This window comes from Eschrichtius robustus, chromosome 8 (assembly GCF_028021215.1).
Source record: "Eschrichtius robustus isolate mEscRob2 chromosome 8, mEscRob2.pri, whole genome shotgun sequence".
NCBI lineage: Eukaryota > Metazoa > Chordata > Mammalia > Artiodactyla > Eschrichtiidae > Eschrichtius > Eschrichtius robustus.
The window spans coordinates 78,513,480-78,537,492 of NC_090831.1; the positions used below are offsets into that span (position 1 = coordinate 78,513,480).

General features: G+C 34.5%; 1 protein-coding gene and 1 pseudogene across 6 annotated transcripts in view; both read left to right on the plus strand.

The window, feature by feature from the left end:
• PALS2 (protein associated with LIN7 2, MAGUK p55 family member) overlaps positions 1 to 24,013 on the plus strand; it is a 104,175-nt gene that overhangs the window by 54,820 nt on the left and 25,342 nt on the right. For 5 of the 6 annotated variants that reach the window (XM_068550004.1, XM_068550003.1, XM_068550006.1 and 2 more), the window contains 3 exons: positions 14,575 to 14,727; positions 18,435 to 18,587; positions 19,626 to 19,853. In XM_068550004.1, coding sequence (XP_068406105.1) covers positions 14,575 to 14,727; positions 18,435 to 18,587; positions 19,626 to 19,853 — 534 coding nt within the window. Of the gene's footprint in view, positions 1 to 11,480; positions 11,570 to 14,574; positions 14,728 to 18,434; positions 18,588 to 19,625; positions 19,854 to 24,013 lie in introns of those variants that run through there. The other variant, XM_068550007.1, reaches the window with a different exon arrangement.
• On the plus strand, positions 20,004 to 23,188 carry LOC137768712 (transcription factor BTF3-like; annotated as a pseudogene).

Below are 24,013 nucleotides of genomic sequence, written 5' to 3' on the forward strand. Positions count from 1 at the left end.
ACTTTAAAGTTTTAGGGAAATAATAACTGAACAGTTGTATTATAACGGAGGTCTGTGGAAAAGATTCTGGTCCTGTCTCTGTTTTCAACAACGGGGTACTGACTTTCTTCTTTTACATTGGACCATGTACCTGTTTTTTCATTTCAGTTCTTGACTTCTTATATCTAGTACTTTTTGAAATCTTGTTTTTTCTTGGTAACCCTGACCTTTTGAGTCTGTTTCCATAAGCAACTCTCTAGTAATCTTTTTAACTCATCCATAAATATATTTTTACAACCATTTTTGGCCCAGTTTCATTTCAATTATACTATTTCCCTGTAATAATTTTTGTAAATGTCACTAAAGCTTAGCGTATTAACTATTTCACAACCGTGCTCTTCCATTCTTCAGATGATTCTTGCTTTCAAGAACCTGTGCCATATACCCTCTCTTTTTCTTTTCTTCCCTTTTATTTCTCTTACAAGATACTGAATATAGTTCCCCTTGCTATACAGTAGGACCTTATCGTTTATGTCTCTGACCTTTTCTTCATGTAACCATCTTGTCATTCCTAAAATGTTGATTTCACCCTCTCCTGTGATCATTTTTTAGCCATAGTCTCTTACTTGTTTTCTTCTAAGAGTTCTGAAAAATCCTACTTTTTACAAAGTGTTCTATTAGTAGGAGTGAGTTAATGATGCAGATTCTTCATTTTATTCATCAGTGTAATCATTCTAAGGTCATGTGACATACAAGCTTTGGTTTCTAAGTAGAAACTTATCCACTTGCAGATCACCCAACTAGAATTTTTATTTTAGTCATTATTGACTGTAGTCTTTCAAAAATTTATTAGATATTCCTTTAATAATAATCTATGGGATATGATTTTCCTTCAGATACAAGCTTCTTGTAACAAATGTCAGTCACTATACTGTGTTGAGATAAAGTAATAGTTTCAGGGTCTGTTGAATTAAGTAAGGGCTGTTTTAAGCCTGTTAATTAAATTGCTCGCCCTGAGCTCTTATTGCTACTTTAAAAGTAGTGTTTACTTCTCCCTTGATATCATACTTACTATTGGTTGTCAGTTTTTATTGCCAGTGTATCTGTTGCACCCCATCTCCATGTTTATTTAATTTACAGCTTTTAGATGGAGATTTCAAAACTAGATAATATTATGTAAGGCATCTTACAATGTGCTTATTGTTTATAAGGGTTTTTAAAATATACCGTTCCATCTTTGCAACAACTTTATGAATTGAAAACTAAGTTTTAAAAATAGAAAAATTATTTGCCTAGGGTCACTTAGCTAGTAAATGACAAAAATATTTAGACCAGATCTTGTTTCTTCAAATTCTGTGCTCTTTCTACCACAGCACAAGCTGTGTTTGTGTGTCTCTGTGTGTGTGTATTCTTAAGAATTTCTGTGCGTAAAAAATTATTGGCTTTTGTGTCACTGATATTGGCCTTTCAGAAGATTATCTTGTTCACTGTTCTTAACAAGTGAAATGGCTGGATGACTTTTGAGCAGCTGAAGTGCTACTGTAATCTTTTGATGATAAAATTGAAATTAGGAAGAGAGTCACCCAGTAGTATCCAACATTCAAGCAGCTTCTCAAAAAATAAAAGCAATAGTAGTTGGGTATTCCTTACATTGAAGGCACGGAAATCCCAGGAGGAAGGGAGGACTTTCTTCCAGGAAAGAGATAATAAGTCACAGCAGGCCAACACTCCCAGCACAAGTAGGGAGAAAAATGGATAAATTGCTGAGGAAACAGCAAGCCATACATTGCTAGACCTGTGGAAAGGCAGGAGCATGTGACTAATAATCATGAGAAAGACAACAGAAGCAGTCCCATAGATGACCCTTTTATTAAAGTTTATAAACAAAGATTTTTAAATAACATATTTTTTTTAAGTGATACCTTGTTTTTCGGGGCTTGAAAAAATATTTTATTTATTTATTTATTTATTTGGCTGCACTGGGTCTTAGTTGCTGCGTGTGGGATCTTTAGTTGTGGCATGCGAACTCTTAGTTGGGGCTTGTGGAATCTAGTTCCCTGACGAGGGATCAAACCCCAGCCCCCTGCATTGGGAGCTTGGAGTCTTAGCCACTGGATCACCAGGGAAGTCCCTAAATAACATATTTTTAATAGAAGAGAAAAGTGGGAAAAAATGAAGACATTTAAAATATTACTAGAAAATAAGAATCAAAAACAATCAAATGGTTATTCAAGGACTCAAAAATACAATATCTGGTTAAGAGCTCATTTGATGGGTTTGATATTGGGTTGGCCAAAAAGTTCATTCGGTTTTAAGTAAAAATAAAAGGCACATTTTTCATCTTCACCAGGAATTTTATTGAACAACATATTTGTTAACCTAATGAACTTTTTGGCCAAGCCAATAGGAGACTAAACACAGCAGAAAAGAAGATTAGTGAATTTGAAGACAGGTCAACAGAAAACATCTAAACCGAAATTCATAGAAAAGTATGTCTGGAAAAGACAATATATGAGGCATACTCAAAAAGATCAAATACACATGCAATTAATATCCCAAAAAGAGGGAGAGGGGGAATGGGACAGAAGAAATAGTTCAAGACACAATGGCCGAGAATTTTCAAACCTAATGAACAACAACATCAACTGACAGATTCAAGAAGGCAAGTGAACCCCCTGGCAGGGAAAATACAAAGCAAAACATTCCTCAGAATATCACAAACTCCTGAAAATCAAAGATAAAGTGAAAATTTGTAAAGCAACTGGAGAAGAAAGACACATTAAGGAGAAACAGTAAGACTAATGGTTAGCAATAAAACAGGAACTCTGTTATGAAAGTCATAACAGAGTGGATTGAGATCCTTAAAGTTTTCAAAGAAAAACACTGCCAACCTCAAATTCCCTTTTCAGCAAAAGCAACCTTCAGAAATGAAAGCAAAATAAGGATTTTCTTTTTAGACAAACAACATCTGAGAAAAATTGTCTCCACTTACTCAACAATAAATGCAAAAGGAAGTTCTTCAGGCAGAAAGAATGACAAAATAAAGGGAACATTAGTGAGTAAATATAAAATCATACTGATTTTTAAGATGAAATAATAGTAATGTCTTGTGGCATTTATAGCATGTATATAAATGAAATATGTGCAGATGATAGCTGAAAAGGAAGGACTTAGTGATTCAGACAATTGTAAGATGCTCTCATTATTCAGGAAGTGGTAAAAGTAATGTCTTAAGGTTGTATATAAACAGTCAGGGATGCGGGGCTTCCCTGGTGGTGCAGTGGTTAAGAATCCACCTGCCAATGCAGGGGACATGGGTTTGAGCCCTGGTCCGGGAAGATCCCACATGCCACAGAGCAACTAAGCCCGTGCGCCACAACTACTGAGCCTGTGTGCCGCAACTACTGAAGCCCACGCACCTAGAGTCCGTGCTCTGTAACAAGAGAAGCCGCCACAATGGGAAGCCTGCGCACTGCAACGAAGAGTAGCCCCCGCTCGCCGCAACAAGAGAAAGCTCACATGCAACAACGAAGACCCAACACAGCCAAAAATAAAATAAATTAAAAAAAAAAAAAAAAGGGATGCATGTTGAGATCTCTAGGGTAGCCACCAAAAGTAAAATTATAAGAATGAATAAATTCCACCCAAGCTATAAGGGAGAGAAAATAGACTTGAATTACCCTCACTCCGGAAACTAGAAAAGTTAGCACAAAGGTGGAGGGGGGTGACCATCTTCAGACATGGGACAACAGGCAGCACAGGATTGTGATGCCTGAGAGAAAGGAAAGAAATGAGGTGAGCATTATGAAACTGTCTGAGGGTAGTTTCCATGCTGCACTGCAGAAAGAGGAAGCACAAACAGCACAGCAGTTTTAATAGAGCTTGGCGTTTGGGGAGGTGGAGGTGACTGGAATTTGTGTAGCAGAGTATCAGGGAGGAGGAAGCTAAGGAGATTTGCTTAGGGGTGCCCTCAAATCTCTGGCTGAGTGCTGATTGTGCATATGTGAAGCACAGGTCTAGAGTCCAAGGAAAGACCCACTGGAAAGCACAGTAGGCCAAACAATTTCCAGGGCTCACAAGGGATGGGGAATAGTTTAGTTGGCATTCCCACCAGCCTGAGTGGAAAGGCCTCATAACATGCGGGACATTGGGCAGAGTTCACACTCAGTTTGTTATAACAGACCTAGGAAACTAGTACAGATTACAGCAAAATCAAACTAAAAATTAATAACAGAGTTATTCCGCAAATCCCCAAATATGTGGAAATTAAACAGCATACTTCGAAATAGCCATGGGTCAAAGGAGAAATCACAAAGAAACATAAAAAATATTTTGAATTGAATGAAATGAAAATACATGTCAGAACTTGTGGGGTGCAACAAAGCAGCGCTTAGAGGGAAATGCCTATATTAGAAAAGAACAATATTTAAATCAATGTTCATGTGTACACCTTAAGCAAATAGAAGAAGAACAAATTAAACTCAAAATAAGCAGAAAGTAGTAAATAATAAAGATGAGTGAATATAAAAAGACAAATAGAAAAAAATCAATATAACTCTTAGTATATTAATACAATTGGTAAACCTCTAGCTAGACACAAATTATCAGTATCAGAAGTGAAAGAGAGGACGTTGCTACAAATCCAACAGACATTGCAAGAATAATAAGAAATAATGTGAGCAACTTTATGGCAATAAATATAACTAGATGAAGCTAATTTCCTGACAGATGCAAATGACTAAAACCTAGATAAGAGTAGATAACCTGACTAGCACTATATCTGTTTTTTATAATTGAATATTTGCAGTTTAAAACTTGAAGCTCCACGGGCTTCCCTTGTGGCGCAGCGGTTGAGAATCTGCCTGCAAATGCAGGCGACATGGGTTCGAGCCCTGGTCTGGGAAGATCCCACATGCCGTGGAGGAACTAGGCCCGTGAGCCACAACTACTGAGTCTGCGCGTCTGGAGCTTGTGCTCCGCAACAAGAGAGGCCACGACAGTGAGAGGCCTGCACTCCGCAATGAAGAGTGGCCCCCGCTCGCCGCAACTAGAGAAAGCCCTCGCACAGAAACGAAGACCCAACACAGCCAAAAATAAATAAATAAATAAATTTTTTTTAAAAAACACAAAACTTGAAGCTCCAGCCTAGACGGCTTCAAAAGAAAATTCAAACATTTAAGGAAGAAATAATACCAATTTTACATGATTTCTTCTAGAAAAAAGAAAGAGAAGGGAACATTTCCAATTTTGTTTTACTAGTCTTGGTGTTACCCTGATAACAAAACCAGCTAAAAACAGTTCAGTTAAAGAGAACTACAGAATAGTATCCCTCATGGACATAGACTTCAAGTTCTTAAGAAAATATTAGCAAATCAAATCTAGCAACATACAAAAAGGATAATACCTCATTACCAAGTGAGTTTTGTCTTAAAAATACAAGCTTCTTAACATTTGAAAACCAATAAATGTTTGTCACCATTTTAATGACATGATAAGCAAAATCGTTTGATGATGTTCATAGTTGTGGGAAAAGCATTTTACAAAATTGAATATCCATTCCTGATAAAAACTCAGCAAACTAAGAATAGAAGAAAATTGCCTCAACCTAATGAAGGGCATCTATGAAAACCCTACAGTTAACATCGTAATTCATGGTGGAAGATAGAATGCTTTCTAAGATCACTTCTGTTCAACTGTTATCACTTCCTTTCGACTTTGTACTGGGAGTCTTTGCTAGAGCAAAATGCGAGGAAAAAAAAATAAAAGGCATACGGATTGAAGAGGAAAAAATTAACTGTCTTTATTCAAGGATGACATTATCATCTATGCCAAAAATCCTAAGAATCTATCAGAAGGAAGAAAAAAAAAAACCCTCTAGAACTAATTAGTGAGTTTAGCAAGGACACAAGATAAAAGATTAATCTATGTAAATCAATTGTATTTTTATATACTAGCAATGAACAATTGGAAATTGTAATTTAATGAAAAAGAAATAAATTTGTAAAAATACGTGCAAGACCTGTACACTGAAAACTACAAAGCATTGCTGAAATTAAAGGCATACATACATACATACTTACATAAATGAAGGAATTGGAAGGCTCAATAATCTTAAAATGTTAATTCTCTGGAAACCGAGCTAAAGATTCAGTATAATCCCAGCCAAAATTTCAGACTGACAAGATGATGAAGGACCTAGACCAGACAAACAATTTTGAAAAAGAACAAAATTTGATCTCTTCCACAACCTGATTTCAAGGATTACTGTTGTCCTACAGTAATGAAGACAATGCAGTATCAGCATACAGATCAATGGCACAGAATAGAGTCCAGAAAGAGACGACCACTTACATGGTCAACTGATTTTTGTTAATAGCGCTATGATAATTCAATGAAGAAATGATAGTCTTTTCAATATATGTTCCTGAAACATTGAATATTCATATGCAAAAAAATGAACACTATCTTTTTCCCCACTCTATATGCAAAAATTAGCTAAAAATAGATCATAGATCTAAATGTAAGAGCTAAGACTAAAAAAATTCTAAAAAAACACATAAGGGAAAAACTCCTTGTGACTTTGGATTAGAGAAAGACTTCTTCGATAAGACATAAAGAGCATAAGGCATAATGAAAACTTTGATTAATTAGATTTCCTCTGCAAAAGACACCATTAAGAAAATGAAAAGGTGAGCTACAGACTGGAAGAAAATATTTGCAGAACATATATCCTAAAAGGGAAGCTGCTCATTCATTGGTGGTAGCAGTGCAAAATGGTACAACTACTTTGGAAGACAGTCTGGCAATTTCTTACAAAGCTAAATATAGTGTTACCCTACAATCCAGTGATTGTGCTCCTTGACATCTACCCAAGTGAATTGATCATTTGTGTCCACACAGAAACAAACACATGAATGTTTATAGTAGCTTTATTTATAATTGCCAAAACTTGTATGCAACCAAGATGTCCTTCAATAGGTGCATGGATAAACACAGTGTGGTACATCCATAAAATGGAATATCATTCAGCAATAAAAAGAAATAAGCGATAAAGCCATGAAAAGAGATGGAGTAACCTTAAATGCTTATTGCTAAGTGAAAGAAGCCTGTCTGAAAAGGCTACACACTGTATGATTCCAACTATATGACATTCCGGAAAAGGCAAAAGCTATAGAGACAGTACCAAAAAAGTCAGTAGTTAACAGTTTGGGGAGTATAAGGGAGGGATGACTAGGTGGATCACAGGACATTTTTAGGGCAGTGAAACTATTCTGTATGATACTTTTAAGGTGTATGAGTGACATTATGCATCTGTCAAAACCGTTGGAACTGTACAACTTAAAAGTCAAAATCCATGGAAATGTAAACTATAGGCTTTAGTTAATAAGGGTGTATCAATATTAGCTCATTAATTATAACATTTATCACATTAATACAAGATATGAATAAGGGAAACCAGGGATAGGGGAGCAGATATATGGGAATTCTCTGTATTTTCTGCTGAGTTTTTCTATAAATCTAAAGCCTTCTTAGCTAAAGTCCATAGTTTACATTAGGGTTCACTCTTTGTGTTGTACATTTGATGGGTTTTGATGCATGTATAATAACATGTAATGTCTTTTTTCTGGTTTTGGTATTAGAGTAATGCTGGCCTTTATAGGTTGAGTTAGGAAGTGTTTCCTTTGCCTTCTAGAAGAGACTATAAAGAAATGGTATAATTTCTTCTTTAAATGTTTGGTAGAATTTACCAGTGAACCCATCTGGACCTGGTGCTTTCCATTTTGGAAGGTTATTAATTATTGATGTAATGTCTTTAACAGATACAGGGCTACTCAGATTATCTGTATGTCCTTTTATGAGTTTTGGTGGATTGTGTTTTTCAAGGAATTGGTCCATTTCATCTAGGTTATCAAATTTATGTGCATGGAATTGTTCATACCATTCCTTTATTATCCAAGACATCAGTAGTGATGGCCTCTTTCATTTCTGATATTAGTAAATTCATGTCTTATCCCTTTTTTCTTAGTTAAGCTGGTAAGAAGTTTATCAATTTTATTGATCTTTTCGAAGAACCTGCTTTTGGTTCTTTGATTTCATGTTTTCAGTTTCATTAATTTCTGCTCTAAATTTTATTATTTTATTTAATTTGGATTTAATTTGATCTTCTGTCTTGAGTTTCCCAAGCTGAAAGTTTAGATTATTGATTTTAAATCTTTCTTCTTTTCTAAATATGCATTCAGTGCTATAAATTTCCCTTTAAATACTGCAGTCACTGCATCCCACAAAATTTCATAAGTTGTATTTTCATTTTCATTTAGTTCAGATTTTTTCAAATTTCTCTTGAGATTTCTTCTTTGACTCATGTCTTATTTAGAAGTGTGTTGATTTGTCTCCAACAAATGTAGCTGGGATTTTTATTATACTTTTTATAATCTTTATTCTTATAAACTTGCTAAGGTATGTTTTATGGCCCATACTGTGGTTAATATTGGTGAATGTTCCATGTGAGCTTAGGAAGAATGTGCACTCTACTGTTGTTGGATGAAGTTTATTGATGGTGCTGTTCAGTTTAACTCTGTCCTTACTGATTTTTCTGCCTGCTGGATCTGTCAGTTGCTGATAGAGGAGTGTTGAGGCCTCCAACTACAATAGTGGATTAAACTGTCTCTCTTTGAAGTTCTATCAAATTTTGCTTCATATATTTAGATGCTCTGTTGTTAGGAGCATTTACGTTATAGATTGTTATGTCTTCTTTATTATGTAATGTTTCTCTTTGTTCCTGATAATTTTTGATTAGTGTTAGCATGGTATGTCTTCCTCATTATCTTTACTTTTAATCTACCCGTGTCTTTATATTTAAAGTGGGTTTTTTGTAGACAACATGTACTTGAGTCTTATTTTCTTATTGTTTGGTCTTCTATTCATTTTCTGCCATCTCCGTTTTAATTGAGCATTTTATATGACTTCATTTTTTCTCCTCTTCTAACTCATATCAGTTATATTTATTTTTTTAAAAGATTTTAGTGGTTTCCCCTTGATTTTGCAGTGCACATTTACAGCTAATCTAAGTCCACTTTCAAATAACACTATATTACTTCACTGTAGTATAATAATACAGTAGTTACATGAAGTAACTACCTCATAACAGAATATTTCCAATCTCTCCGTTATAGCATGGCTGTCAGTCATTTCATTTACCCATAAGCTGTAATCATCAAATACACTGTTGCTGTTATTTTTGAAGAGTTAATCTACTAGATTAATTAAGAATTTTTTAAAAGATTTTATTACTTTCATTTATTTTTTCTCTAATGCTCTTTTCTTTATGGAGATCTCAGTTTTGGACCTATAGTCCTCTCTCTGAAGAACCTCTTCTAACATTGTTTTCAAGGCAGGTCTACTAGCAACAAATTCCCTCAATTTTTGTTTGTCTGACAAAAAGTCTTTATTTCTCTTTCACTCTTGAAGGATAATTTGACTGTATAGGTATAATTCTAGGTTGGTAAGTTTTCTTCTTTCTACACTTCTTTCCTATCTGAATGCCTTTTATTTATTTCTTTTTCCTTTTTTTTTCTTTGAAACTTTCTTCATTGGTTCTTTTTTATTTATTTTAATTGAAATATAGTTGATTTACAATTTTGTGTTAATTTCTGCTGTACAGCAAAGAGACTCAGTTGTACATATACATTCTTTTTTATATTCTTATTTGTTTTTTTTCTTGACTAATTGTCCTGGCTAGAAGATTCAGTACAAATGTTCAATAGAATGAAGAGAGCAGACATCCTTATCTTGTTCACAATCTTAGGGGAAAAGCATGTGTTAAATATAATATTATTCACTACTAAATATAATAGTAGCTGTGGGTTTATACTTTCTGTTCTAAATTTTGACTTTTTTGTGCATATGATTCCATATCAGTACCTACAGAGAACCTTCGTTCTCTGTAAAAGTGGCATAATATTCCATTGCATGAATATAACAAAATTTTTTAGTCAAACTTCTGATAGATATTTAGGTGACTTTTTCACTTACAAGTCATGCTGTAATATGCAGTCTTGCTACATGTTATTTTGCATATGTATGTGTATCTCTAAGATAAATCTTAAAAGAATCATTGTAATTTTGGTAGATATAGTCAAACTGCTCACTAGTGTGTTCCCACCAGAAAAGAATGTGCAAGAATGCCTGTCTTCTGCCATATTCTCACCAACATGGTATGTTACCAGAATTTTATACTTGCCAATCTCATTTTTAAAAAAAGTATTTCAGTGTAGTTTTAGTTTGCACTTCTCTTATGAAGGAGGTTGTATATCTTTTCATATGTTTAAGAAGTATTTGAATTTCCATTTTTGTGAATTTTTCATATTCTTTGCCCATTTTTCTTAATGTGTTGCTGATCTTTTTCTTACTGTTTTATAGAAGTTCTCTCTCTCTCTCTGTATGTGTGTATATATATATAGAGAGAGAGAGAGAGAGCGAGAGAGAAGTTAACCTTTGGTCTGTAATATGATTCGTAAGTATTTTGACCCTAGTTTGTCATTTGTATTTTGACTTTGCTGATTTTTGACAAGAAGAAATTTTAAATGTTCGATTTTAAATGTTCAGTGCAGTTTATTTTATTGGGCCTGTTTTTGTTTGTTTAAATTATAGCTTCCGGATTTGGGATCATAGTTATGTCTTTGCCACTCAATGATTATAAAAAGATTCTTTTATATTTTCTCTGAACACTATTAAAGCCAAGCTTTGTAAAAAGCCCTTTCTCCTTTTAAAAAGTATAAGATTCCCATTTTTAGTTCTTTGACATCTGTGTGGGTCTCCTAATTCTACAGGTATCTCTTAAGAGTGGCTCAGCTCCCTGAGTGCCTTGAGATATAGTTTATCTAATCTAAGAATTTGAACTTTTTTTGGTTAACTAGATGACAAGTTCTTTACTCATTGGAGAATTCAGTTCTAATTTAGTTACACTTATTTCATCCATTTTTTTCAACAGAACAGATCTCATCCTTTTTGATATTATATATGCAGAAGCAAAATAAAAAATGAATTCTCCATTCTCTCTGTCTTATTTCCACTTTCTGCTCAAATTCTTATTTTTTGGTTATTTGTGAACTTTATCTTTTTTGTTCAAAAGTCTCTAGAATAAAAGAAGAGGATGTCTCTAGACCATAGTCAATCTTATCTCCTATTTACTTAGCTTTTTCGAGAAATACTTAATGAGCAACTACAATATACTTAGCCATGTTCTAAGAAGACAGAAACAAAATTTATGATATTTTTGTTGTTAAGGGAGAAAGATAAGGTTACTACACATAATCACAATACCATTATCATTACCAGGTATTTGTCACGTATAGTGCATAACTTTTGTTAAAATTTTTTGTTTGTTTGTTTGCAAGCATAGACGGACTGTGCTTGGGTAAAATACCCAGAAGTTTTGAAAGAACTTTTCTTCTCTGCAGTTCATTTTTCTAAAGTGCAGTGGTGAATAGGATTCTCAGAACTGGACATACAAGAGGGCTGAGGCTATATTTGTATCAACTCCAAGTCTACAAAGCCAGTCATGGCATGTTCTTCCAAGCACTTGTGGCAGGTGACATATATTTTTATTGAGTTGTGCTAGCTTTCTAATAATGCTTTTTTTTAAAGGAAGCAAGACCCATTTATTCAAATAGCATGTGATTCATATCTGTTTCTCTGGTCCGTTTTCAGTATTTCCTTTGTCTTTTTTGTTTGCTTGTTTGGTTAGTTAAATTCAAGTTGGTACTTGCCTCTTGAAAGCTACTAAATAAATTCTGACTTTAAAGTGAATAAAGGTCTCAACTTCTTTCACATTATCCTAGAACTTAAAAAGTTACATATTAACAAATATGGACCTGTATTTGCTTTCTTGGAAAAACTAAAATTGATCTTGATTGAACCCAGCTATATCTCAGAAATTAATTTTCCATATTAATATAATTATAGCTGCAGTTTCACTTAAAAACTTTTCTTCCTCTGAGAACTTATGTATTGTATAGTGAGATTTTTTTTCCTACCATAAAACCAGTCTGTACCAGGTTTTTGATGTGCAAAAACCTTCAGGTATATTTGTTTTTATAGCATAATTCTGCCCTCCACTTGACTTCCTCTTTCTCTCTTGCCATCAGTCTTTCCACATTCCCTCCTGTCCTCTCCAAATTTGGGAGCAATAAGGTAGGTGAACATAGAAAGGAGGGGGGAAGTGTATTAGAGCTTTCAAGTCAATGATCGTTTCTGTTCCTTTACTTTTCCCAAAGACTTGAATTTAATCAAAGTCTACCAGTATCTGAAGTAACATAGGATATTGTAGAAACTATATTGGCTTAGTTCCTGAAAATTTTAAGCCAGTCATTATCTGTTCCCTGGAGAAACAGGTGATCTTTATAGCTCTTTGAGCAAACAGGTGGAGGTTGAAAGGGTGGGTGGTATTCTTGAACCATAAGAGTATAACTTAATACATCTAGACTGGAAGAGCCATGCTAAGAAGCAACAACTCAACTAGCAGTCAATGAGAGCATATGTCACACATTTAAATGAGTGAGAGTAATGCATAATGTTTTAGATTAAATAATTAACCGCAAGATGATGATAGAGTAGCTGGCTGTATAGTGATAAAGTCGAATAAGCTTTAGTATGTAAGAGCTCCAGCCTTGATGTTGGACTACCTGACTTAGCCACTTACCAGTAGTGTGAACTCAAGCAATCACTGTATCTCATTTTGCATCATCAGTGTCTGTGTCTATAAGGTGAAGATGATAATAACATACCTACATTTTCTGAGTACACACACACAATCTCATACTGCGCTGAGAATATAGTTCCGGGCACAAAACAAAAGCCCTCAATAAATGTTAAAGTTCTTTTCTTCCTTTTTTTTAAGATTCATTATGCTACCATAAGAGTATTAAAAGTATTTGCAACGTTAACGATGCTACATTAGATTTATTAACAACGAATATTTGTATTAAAGCAATTAGCAATTCTAGCTTGTTTTGTAAGAGTTAAGTAATTGTGTACATTACTTTTTTTCCCAATGGTGGTGATAATCATTCCGTGATATATGCTGAATGTCTTCATCATCCTGTCTTTATTAGGCTTGTATTATACTTTAAGAAAATTATAGATTTACCTATTCTCACTCTTTGTGGCATTCTCTAGTCTTCCTAATTTTTTTCTTATCTAGATTTAGTAGAAACTCATTCCTCTGTTTAAATTACATTTGGTCTTTTGACATTTTTCTTTGTTTCATAACAGTTATAATTTCTTCTGTATCAGTTTATTTCATATGACTTAAAATTTCTTCTTCAGAGGTGTTTCTTTAAAATGTTGCTAATGTATAGCCCCTCTCTTCTACTTAAACTTATTTCAACCTTGTGAATTGCCTGGAAAAATATATTTAAATGTAAAAATGCATTTTTAAGATTAGAAAATGTATCATTTAGAAGATGACATACAAAAACCAAGATTGTTAGATAGCTCATTAACAATTTTACATTGATACATGTGAAATGATATTTTTGTTTAAATAAAATATAATTTAAAAATAAAAAAAATTAGAAGATGTGTTAGAACTCTGAAGGATCCACTCCGTATGGTAGAAATAACATCTAAAGTATTATAGGGATAAGTTAAAGTTTGATACTATTTCCGCTTGAAATTTGGATTTTTCGTCACTTACAGAACTGAATCTTAAAATGTTAAGTGTGAGATTTGTCATCTTGCATGTTTTCATTTATAAACTAAATCTTTATAGTTATGCTCTACCTGTCTTCAAAATCAGACAGCAACCATTTATCAGAAAAACAACACTTAAAAGATAGAGACTGCTTAGTGTTCATTCTAAGTTGGAATTTAAAACTCTGCTTTACTCCCACTATTAAAGGATAATTAGGACTACGTATTTCCTGTGACAGTATGATTCATGGTTCATTTTCTGTGGAAAAGTTTGTGAGATTAAAAAAAACAGATCAGCTTAAGATATGGAGACATAAGGGGATCATTCCCCTAATGAGATCATATGGTCCTTCAAGGCTCAGTTCAAGAGTTCCCTTTCCTGAATTGCCTTTTTCTGCTGAATTTTCAAAACTGGAAAATGATAGCTTTAGGATTATCATTTGGGGTTCTCAAAATGATTTTCATTATTTTTTAATGACAATCCATATAACGATTACGTTCCTATTTTTTATTTTTATTACGCTTAATCATTTAATAGAGCATAAACGGTATCACTTAGAGTTTGAGTCTAGACTAGAAAGTCATTAGGAAATTCTGTCAGGTAGGAAATATAATACATTTTTTAAATTGGCCTATTCAGTTTTTTCATGGTTTAGTTATAAAAATGAGTTTTCCATTACTTTTAGGGTAGGAATAGAGGCCAAGATTTATTATATTGCATGATAACATTTACTCTGAAATCTATATATTACCTCTCATTGAAAGATTTGGTTGCAATGAATCAAACCTTCAAGTAATATCTTTTAAAACTTTCTTTATAAAAAGGAAACAAATCAAGAAGAAAACCGCGGTCTGGAGCAAAACAGTGTGTGTTATTATTTTAATATACTGTTGTCTTTTCAGGCTCACGAGAGGCTAGAAGATTCAAAACTAGAAGCTGTCAGTGATAATAACTTGGAATTAGTCAACGAAATTCTTGAAGATATCACTCCTCTAATAAATGTGGATGAAAATGTGGCAGAACTGGTTGGTATACTCAAAGAGCCTCACTTCCAGGTAAACTTTCCCTGTTGCTCTTCTTTCCAAGTCCCCTGTATTCCCAAAATATTCTCCTTTAGTAGTTAAGTTTCAGTTTAAGATGATGTTTTTCTAAAGATTATTTAGGGCCATATTTTGCAAATTCCAACTTAGATATTTTAATATCCCGTTCTGCTGGGACTACATAAACAGACACACATACTATACAGATGTATAGGGTCTGTCACAGAAATACATCAGAATGGATTTTTCTTTGTGTAATTAAAAAACAACAACAACAACAACAACAGCCCTGCTTCACCATCACACCACATGCTGGGGACGTTTTTCTCCCTGTGATAGTGCATTTTTCTTCCTCACTACCACTGTTTCTCAGCCCTCCTTGTGACCAGCCGTATACATTTTCAGTATTGCTTCTAAGACTGGGGTGCAGTTGATGACCTTGGAACAAAAGAGAACTGTATGATGATAGAAACTATGACATAGCATACTTTCCAAAGGTAAAAAAATAAAAATAAATGCAATTTAAGCATTTGTCTATGTAGGTGAAGAGTTAATCAGTTTACCAAAGAAGAATCAGTTTCAGAAGAAAAGGAGGTCGAGAGACTTCTTATAAACCTGTAATTAAGACAGTGTGGTATTGGGGCAGTATTAGAAAAATAGAAACCCCAGAAATACATCCACAGACAAATGGCAACTTGATTTATGACCGAGATACTACATTTTAGTGGAGAAAGAATGGACTGTTCAATAAATGGTCCTGGGATAAAGTGTCACCTGCTTGCCATTGCAAATCTTAGCATTAAAAATCAAATGGTAACACCCCTTTGCTTTTTCTCAGAGACTTTCTGTGACTCTCTAACAGTGTTACTGCAAAAATTATTTACGTTTATAGTGAGATGGTTCCTACGTAAATCTGTATCTTAGATACAAAAAATACAAACACATGTCAAAGACACCTTTGTGAAGAGGCCAGTTAGTTGAGGCCTTATAAGGCATACTAAGTTATTTGGACTTTATCCTGAGGACATTGGGAAACTTTGGCTCGGGATTGCGGGGGTGGGTGGGTGGTGGTGGTTATTAAACAGGGAGAGGTCAGATTGTGGAGCCAGATGGTTTTGTACCAAGGCAAGAAGTTGTGACGGCAGTACAGATAGTGGGCAATGTGAGGATTTTCAAGTTCTAAGCAGCAAAATCAATAGGGCTTAGTGAGTGGTTACATGTAACAGCTGCAGAAGAGAAATGTGGGAAGTTGATAAGGACAGGATTTCTGACGGACAGTTGATGGCATCCACTCTAGGAGAACTGTTTTGGACATGTTAATGTTAAGGTAACTGGCCATATTAAGTTTGCAGTACCTTAGAAGCATCTGGTAGAGCTTTTCAAGCATGCTGTATTTTTTGTATAAGTATATAAAATTTAATGCATAAATTTATATAAAGTTTAATAAATACGTAAAATTATGAAATGGCAACAAGTAAAAATTAAGACATTGCATTTTTACTACCCAATCCACTACTGTACTACCATAGTGCATATTCCTCCATACTTTTTCTAGGCATAAATGTACATACGTATTTTTTTCCTTTACTGATTGCGATCATTTTGCACACGTTTTTTGTAACTTACCCTTTTTTTCAGTTGTTGATTTCCACTTTTTCATTTCAGTGGACCTCTGTCTCATGTAGTACACATTCTATATTCACATATCTCCATTTCCCCCAAAATATTCTTTATAGCTGCTTTGTGCATATGAGTTTTCAACCTAGGTCCATGTGTGGCATCTGGGTGGACCATCCCTTTCTCCCTTGATTATGATGTTGACCCATGGAAGAGACCAGGCCATTGTCCTGCAGAATCCACTCCCTGGATTTATCTGGTTGCTTTCCTGCTGTGTTGTTTAGTTATCCCTTCTATTTCTTATAAACAGAAGTTTTACTTAAAAGATGATTCAAATTAATTATTTGGAACTAGAATGCGTCTTAAGTAAGGTGATACAACATAAATTAATCTGCATCAGACAACGTATAATACCTGGTTGGTCCATCACTCCTGATGCTGAGATTAGTCCTTGATTAAGGGCAATGACAGCCTGATCCTACCCTTGAAAGCCTTTCCACTAGGAAGTAATCTAGTATGTTATTATTCTAGCATTATACAAATGCTGTTTCCTTTCAACCATTTACCTACTGACGAACATAAATTAATAATCCTTGCCTGAATCAATATTTTCATTAGAGGTTACAAAATGACATTTTTCAAATTCTCTCATTCTACATTTATTGGCTGGTGTTCTTATATAAAGTAGAGCTTTTCCTCATCAACTGAGCTGTTTAGTTAACCTGTAATGCATTTCCTACTGAAAAGTTAGGGAAATGCTAGATTCTTTGCTTTACCAACTTTCAAAGTAAAGAATTGTTTAAAATAGCAATCTCAAATGGTAACAAAGGAGGTTTTTTCAGTCCTGTTTTTTAAATAGCATTGTGGACTTATGGAGTTTTCATTAATTCAGTATGTTTCAATCCTCTACAATCCTTAGTTTTGTTTTGTTTTGTTTTGATTTGTCAAATTATCATGACTTTGGCCAGTTGTGGGCAGATTTTTAGTATATGAATCTGAAGCTCAGGAGAGTTCTGAACCAAGGGAGTTCTCAGTGTATAAGCAGTGGTTCAAGTCACAGGAGTAGATAATATTGCCTAAGAAGAGTATATACGGTAAAAACTAAGCAGCCCAGGTTAGTGATTTGAGTAACTTCCAGCATTTATAGGAATAATACTTATATATGGATTTGTGAATATTTTTCTTCAGTCTCTTATACTATTTTCATGAAATGACCAAAAATTACCAATTAAACCCGTATACTGATTGCTTCTGTTCTGAACCTGTTGACATTTTCCCCCTTTATTTTGATCTTTTTTTTTTTGTTTGAATTTGCACTCCCACCATTAAAAAAATTTTTTTAAATTTAGGTTTAAGTTGAGTATACACAATTACAGTATAAATGAAAAATAAATATAACCCCCCAAGTTATAAGAAATTCCTAGAAAGCTAGATCAAAGTCATCCATGAAGATAGCACATATACAGTAAATGTAGAAGGTAAAAGTGTATTATATTCAGGACCATTACTGGCTCTTTTTTCCCCCAAAAAATGTAAGTTTTATACCTTTATTAGTAATATGAAATTTCCTATCACTGATATAAGATGCTAATTTTTATTCACTGGATATCTTTTTAACAGACATTTTGTACATGTGAAAAATATGTGGTGTTGCTAACAACAGGCTTAGGATAAAACTTACGGTCCTTGCCATTTGAATTTGTATGATAACTAATAAATAGGAATTGATAAATATCGAGTGATGGTGATGACAGTGGTGGCAATGAAATTCAGTGCCTCTATTGCATCACACTTGGACATCTAGGTTCAGTTTCCGTTAAACGTAAGGCTTTCAAAAAAAGTTACAAAACTCTATCAGTCTCTTCAGATCTTTTAAAACAAGGAATACAATATTGTTTGATAATAAGTAAAATGATACATGCTTATATGTCATAAAAAGATTCTGTATATACTTGATTTAACTCATATTTGGGAATTTAATAATTGTGCCTTTTGTGAAATTTTTAGTACTCTACTGGGATAATGAACTAAGTTATTTTTAATAACTTATTCCATCTGTATTCCATCTGTAATTAATAACCACAGGCTGTTTTGAATCCTTCTAGTCACTCTTGGAGGCCCATGATATTGTGGCATCAAAGTGTTATGAGTCACCTCCATCAAGCCCAGAAATGAATAATTCTTCCATCAATAATCAGTTATTACCAGTAGATGCCATTCGTATTCTTGGTATTCACAAAAGAGCTGGGGAACCACTGGTGAGTTGATAAGTCAGTGCCCTCTTAAATCTGAAATCTGACATACTTGTGGCTGAGTCACTACTCTATCTCATTTTTTCTCTCTTTCATAATTAGTATCATTATGAAAACTTTATTCATGTTTGTTTTATCAGTCTTTTTTGGCCTGTGTATAAAATACACAGCTGTTGCTCTCTCAACTTGATTTAGCATGCAAAATTAAACCAAAATTAAAAGTTAAACTGAAGTAGAGGCGAGAAGAAGTTTGCCGATGAGTAGCAAAAATTTCAAAAGATAACTATTTTTTTCCTATACCCTTTGAAGAAGTAAACTCAGGTTGCTTGCTAATTGTAGTATCAAAACACAGAAGCAGGTTGTTATGAAAAATTGAAGTGACTATACTATACTCCAATAAAAATTAATTAACAAAAATTGAAAACATTGGTAGGACGCTATAAGTAATGAAGTTGACAATTTCCTGCTGACATGATTATTTCTGGGCTCTGACTATAAGAACAGTGAAGTGGAAAAATGAGAAAAGCCGGGAACAAGGCCATCAGAATGCACAAATACGTTTTCTTGCTCCTTCAAGCTTCCTTTCATCCTGTGGAATGCAACCTAAGATATGTTTCATTTTCAAAGTTACCCTTACCATGGAAGTCCTTTTTTAAGGGATGGTATATGTCAGCGGTCCCCACCCTTTTTGGCACCAGGGACTGGTTTTGTGGAAGACAGTGTTTCCATGGGGTTGGGGGGGGATGGTTCAGGCGCTAATGCGAGCGATGGAGAGCGGCAGATGAAACTTTGCTCCCTCACCCGCCACTCACCTCCTGCTGAGCGGCCCGGTTCCTAACAGGCCACGGACCCCTGGTATATGTTGTCACAGTTGCACGTGGTTTAATGAGATTGGAGTATTGAGTCAGGAGAGAACATGGGAAAAGTAGGAATGATTCACTTACCTACTTTTGGAATTATTTTCTTATACATACATGTTCATGACTATTTAAGATTTCTTCCTAACAACCTAAAATCAATAATTCCATTCCTTATTTCCTTTAGGGTGTAACATTTAGGGTTGAAAATAATGATCTGGTAATTGCCCGAATCCTTCATGGAGGGATGATAGATCGACAGGGTCTGCTTCATGTGGGAGATATCATTAAAGAAGTCAATGGCCATGAGGTTGGAAACAATCCAAAGGAATTACAAGAATTACTGAAAAATATTAGTGGAAGTGTCACCCTGAAAATTTTACCAAGCTATAGAGATACCATTATTCCTCAACAGGTTAGTAATAAAATTCTTGCTAATATTAAGAATGCTTTTATTTCTTTAATCACACTGTTGGGTAGAGCCACCAGTTGCTACTTTTTTGCTAAAGAGAAGAGAAGAGAGAAAACTATCTGGTTTAATTGTTCTAAAGTGCCTTATTTCGTCATGGGTGAATTTTTGGATTTTTAAACAATATCATCTTACTATTCAAAAGGAATTAGGAAAGAAATCTCTCTGTGAACACCATGAACCCTAGCATTTCAGTAACATACAGCTAGGTATGAGAAAAACCATAAAGGCTTTTAGTCATTAATCTAGCAAACGTTTTTGACACCTGTTATGTTCCAGGCTGTGTGAGAAAATAAGCATGTACTCCTGATCACCTCTAGCTTAGTGTTCCTGGGATGGGCTAAATAGAGAATGAGGCCAGAGAGAGAGGATGGGTCCAAAATGAAAAGAATCTTGAACACCTGATTTGTACGCATTTGATCTACATTTTGTAACTAATTTTTAGGTAAAATAGATTATTAAGCAGAGGAATGTTTTAATGACAGTGATCATCTAACCTCACACTATGTTGAGTGAATTTCAAAAAGGAGAGAGATGAGATCGTGTAGTCAGGAAGCAGATTTTTGAAGGTGTGGGGTGATTTGTGAAAGGCAACTCTAATGGAAGGCTGTGACGACTGCTTTGGTTCAGATACCTGTGCCACCGCTTACTAGATTATGCTCTCTGTGCTTTGTTTTCTCGTCTATATAGTTGGGATATTTCTTTTCTTAAAAGATTGTTGTAAGGATCAAATGAGTTAATTCACATTAAGCTCTCACAGCAGCACCTGGCACATCCTGAGTGCTCAGCAAGTAGCTGCCGCTATTGTTGTGATGGTGGCGATGAGGTGGTGGTGGTGTGATTGTAAAGAAATGGTAAAGAAGGAAAAAGTAATAAAGTGATGGCAAAGGAGCAGTTGACAATTATGGTAATAAGCATGTTGGAACTGGGGAGAGGGTTTTTGAATCTAGGTACTGAGGACATGGGAAATATCTATCAATGTTTTAGATGCCTTTAATTATTCAGGTTTATTCCATAAATTTATTGTTTCATGTGTGAGTAAAATTATAGGTCTTTTACATAAGATACTGCCAGTATATTTTATTTTAATATTGATAATATAATTTAAAATACTAGTTTATATTTCTATACAATTCTTTGAAATAATGTGTGTTGAATACCTGCTTTATATTCTTTGGAGGATAAGCATAGTCAGTCATGAATTTTAGTATGTAAATTGGATTTCTGAAAATACAGAGGCTTATAGTGAACTTTGGTTCAAATGAAGGGTAGAGACCTTGTCTTCAAGGAAAAGAATCATGAAAGAACTGGTGTTAGAAATTAGACATTTTAAATAACTAGTACCTCTCAGACTACCTTTTTTCGTCCGTTGACACCTGAGTAGATTGGAAAAGTAGAACTTAAGATTTATGTATTTATTTTTAAATTATATGTTAGTTGTGATAGTTAGAAACATTTTTTTTTCCCCCTGTGGTTCACACTTCAGAATTCCTACCAGCTCACCATGGCTATGATGGACTTTTATGGGAAGAAGTAATTTTTGTGATATTAGTAGCTAGGGCTTTGGCCCAAATTCCTTTGTAGATTCTGCACCTGGTGAATGGTCTGAATGATGTGAAATGCAAGGGTATTTAGCCCTATCTTAGGCATACATTTTTGTCCGTCCTGTGCCTTCTCAAACGCTGCTTTTTATGTAGCCTTCAGAACTGGGAGAGGGCATTGAAATGGGGAAGGAGAGGCCTTCCATCCAAGCCTGAGGCAGTCTCAGACCGATCTTACCATAAAAAAGAAGACTCTGACCTGAAGCCTTCCAACAGGAGAGAGAAAACACAGCCCAACTGGGACATTTTTAAAGTGAGAGGGGGAATGATTACCAATTATGCTGGAATACGACTGTCCTGGGCACACTGTGGTCCTCTTACTAAGAGAGACTAATGGGAATCAAGGGCTTTCAGCCTTTCCAGCTCTGCCCCTCTTTCACTCACTGGAAGCTCCACCATGTAGTCCTGTTGGGCCTGTCTTAACTCTTTCTCTTATTGCCGTGAGAGCAGATGGAAGCCAGGAGGTCTGCATTACCAGGGTGCTGTTTTTCAAAGCATGGTCAGTGGATCATCTTTATCAGTAACCTTTGAGGTGCTTACTAAAAATCCAAAATCTTTCATGAGACCTAAGAATCTATATTTTTAATTTGAAGACCAGGACGGGTTAGAAGTTGCAGCTAATTCTGAAGTTCTCCAACTTACATGTATGTTGGGTTTCCAAAGGCCGTTTAAAATTCCATTTCTTTATTTAAGGCCAAATTGATGGGAATTCTCTCTTTGAGGCCATTATGACCCAGGTGCAAAAAATGTTATGAAAAGAAATTACAGTTTTATTTCACTCAAGGATATACATGTAAGAATTCTCAGTAATACGTTAGCAAATGAAATTTAACAAGATATAAAAAAGATACTATAACATGTCCAAGTTGGATTTATCCCATGTATGCTAGGATGGTTTCATGTTAGAAAGTCCATATATGTAACCAAACACATTAACAGATTAAAGGAGAAAAATATCAGTAGAGAATTTGATAAAATTCAATACTTACGATTTTTTTTAAAAAGATTAGTAAATCAGGAACAGGAAAGAACCTCCTTAACCTTACTTTTTTTTTATTAAAAAACCTAAAACATTATTCTCAATAGTTGACTGTTAGAAGCATTTCTCTTTAAAATCAGGAACTGGAGTCTAAGCTGGTCTGCCTGAGACTACTTGAGTGCCAACCCCAGGCCCCTGTGAAGCCCAGTTTCCACCCTAAGATGAGAAAAACCCACCATAAACCAAGAGAAACTTGCCGAACTTCAGGCATAATTGTGAGGGTAAAAAGGAACCACCCTTAGATGATATATAGATTAACAGATGATATTACAAATATCTGTTATAACAGATGATAAAAAATCTTCAGTTCTCCTTAAAGAAACTAGGAATAAACAGTATCTCTGACTTTTAAAGAGGTAAATATATTTGCAAACCAGGGAGCGATGATTCCACCTTAACAGTCCTAACACTCAGAGGTCTCTGGCAGCAAACACTTTCACCATTACCAGCCATGCTGAGACAAAGCCCTTGACAGAAAGGTCACCCCAATCTCAGACCAGCTTGGTGTCAGCAAGTTTTCAAGATCCTGGCATAAGCTGGATGGAAAAGCTCCACTTGCTACTGGGGAGGAGGGTGATCTTGTTCAGAATTTTGATGAGGCTTCCAACAGTGAAGCAAAGGGAATTGACCACTTCTTTTAAAAAAAAAAAAAAAAAATGAAACTTCAAGAATTTTGACTCCTAAAAAATTTTGTTTAGGATATAGTGAAATATCGAAACCTGTAATATTTTAAATTCTGAGGCTCTTGGACACTGCTGCTTTTTAAATGATTGTTTATACAGTTATTTATTGTGCAGTTAATTAAGCCAAAGAAGCCAGAACATAAAGTTTTAAAACAAGGATTAATAAAGTCATTGCTTCGTTAAAAAAAATTCAGAACTAGAGAAGGATGTTCATTAGCGGCACTTATGTTCAATATTTTATGGAAAGTTCCATAAGCGCGTGAAGACAAAAATAAATTAATTATGGAAGCAAAAGGCTTGTAAAGGAGAAAATAAAATATTATTTTCAAATAGTAAGATTTTTTATTTGAAACCCCCCCAACTATAAATTATTAGAAATCATTTAGCAAGATACTTGAAAATAAGATTAATATACAAAAGTCAGTTGCATTTCTATATGCCGTAAGTAAACATCTAGAAATTAACTAGGACATTTACAGTAGAGTCAGAGAATGTCACATTTATGTCTAGGAATAAATCTGACAAAAATATTCGAGACCTCCATGCACAAAAAATTAGTAAGATCTAAGTAAACAGATATATCATGTTCATGGACAGGAAGACAATATTATGAAGATATCAGTTTTCCTTAAATTGACTTGTAGATTCAGTTAAATTCCAGTGAAAATTTCAATAAGGTTTTTCATGGTATTTGATAAGATGCATAGCCAAGACACTTTTGAGGCAGAAAAGCAGGAAGAGGGGCTTATTATTAATGTGTAGGAATTAAGATACGTGATATTA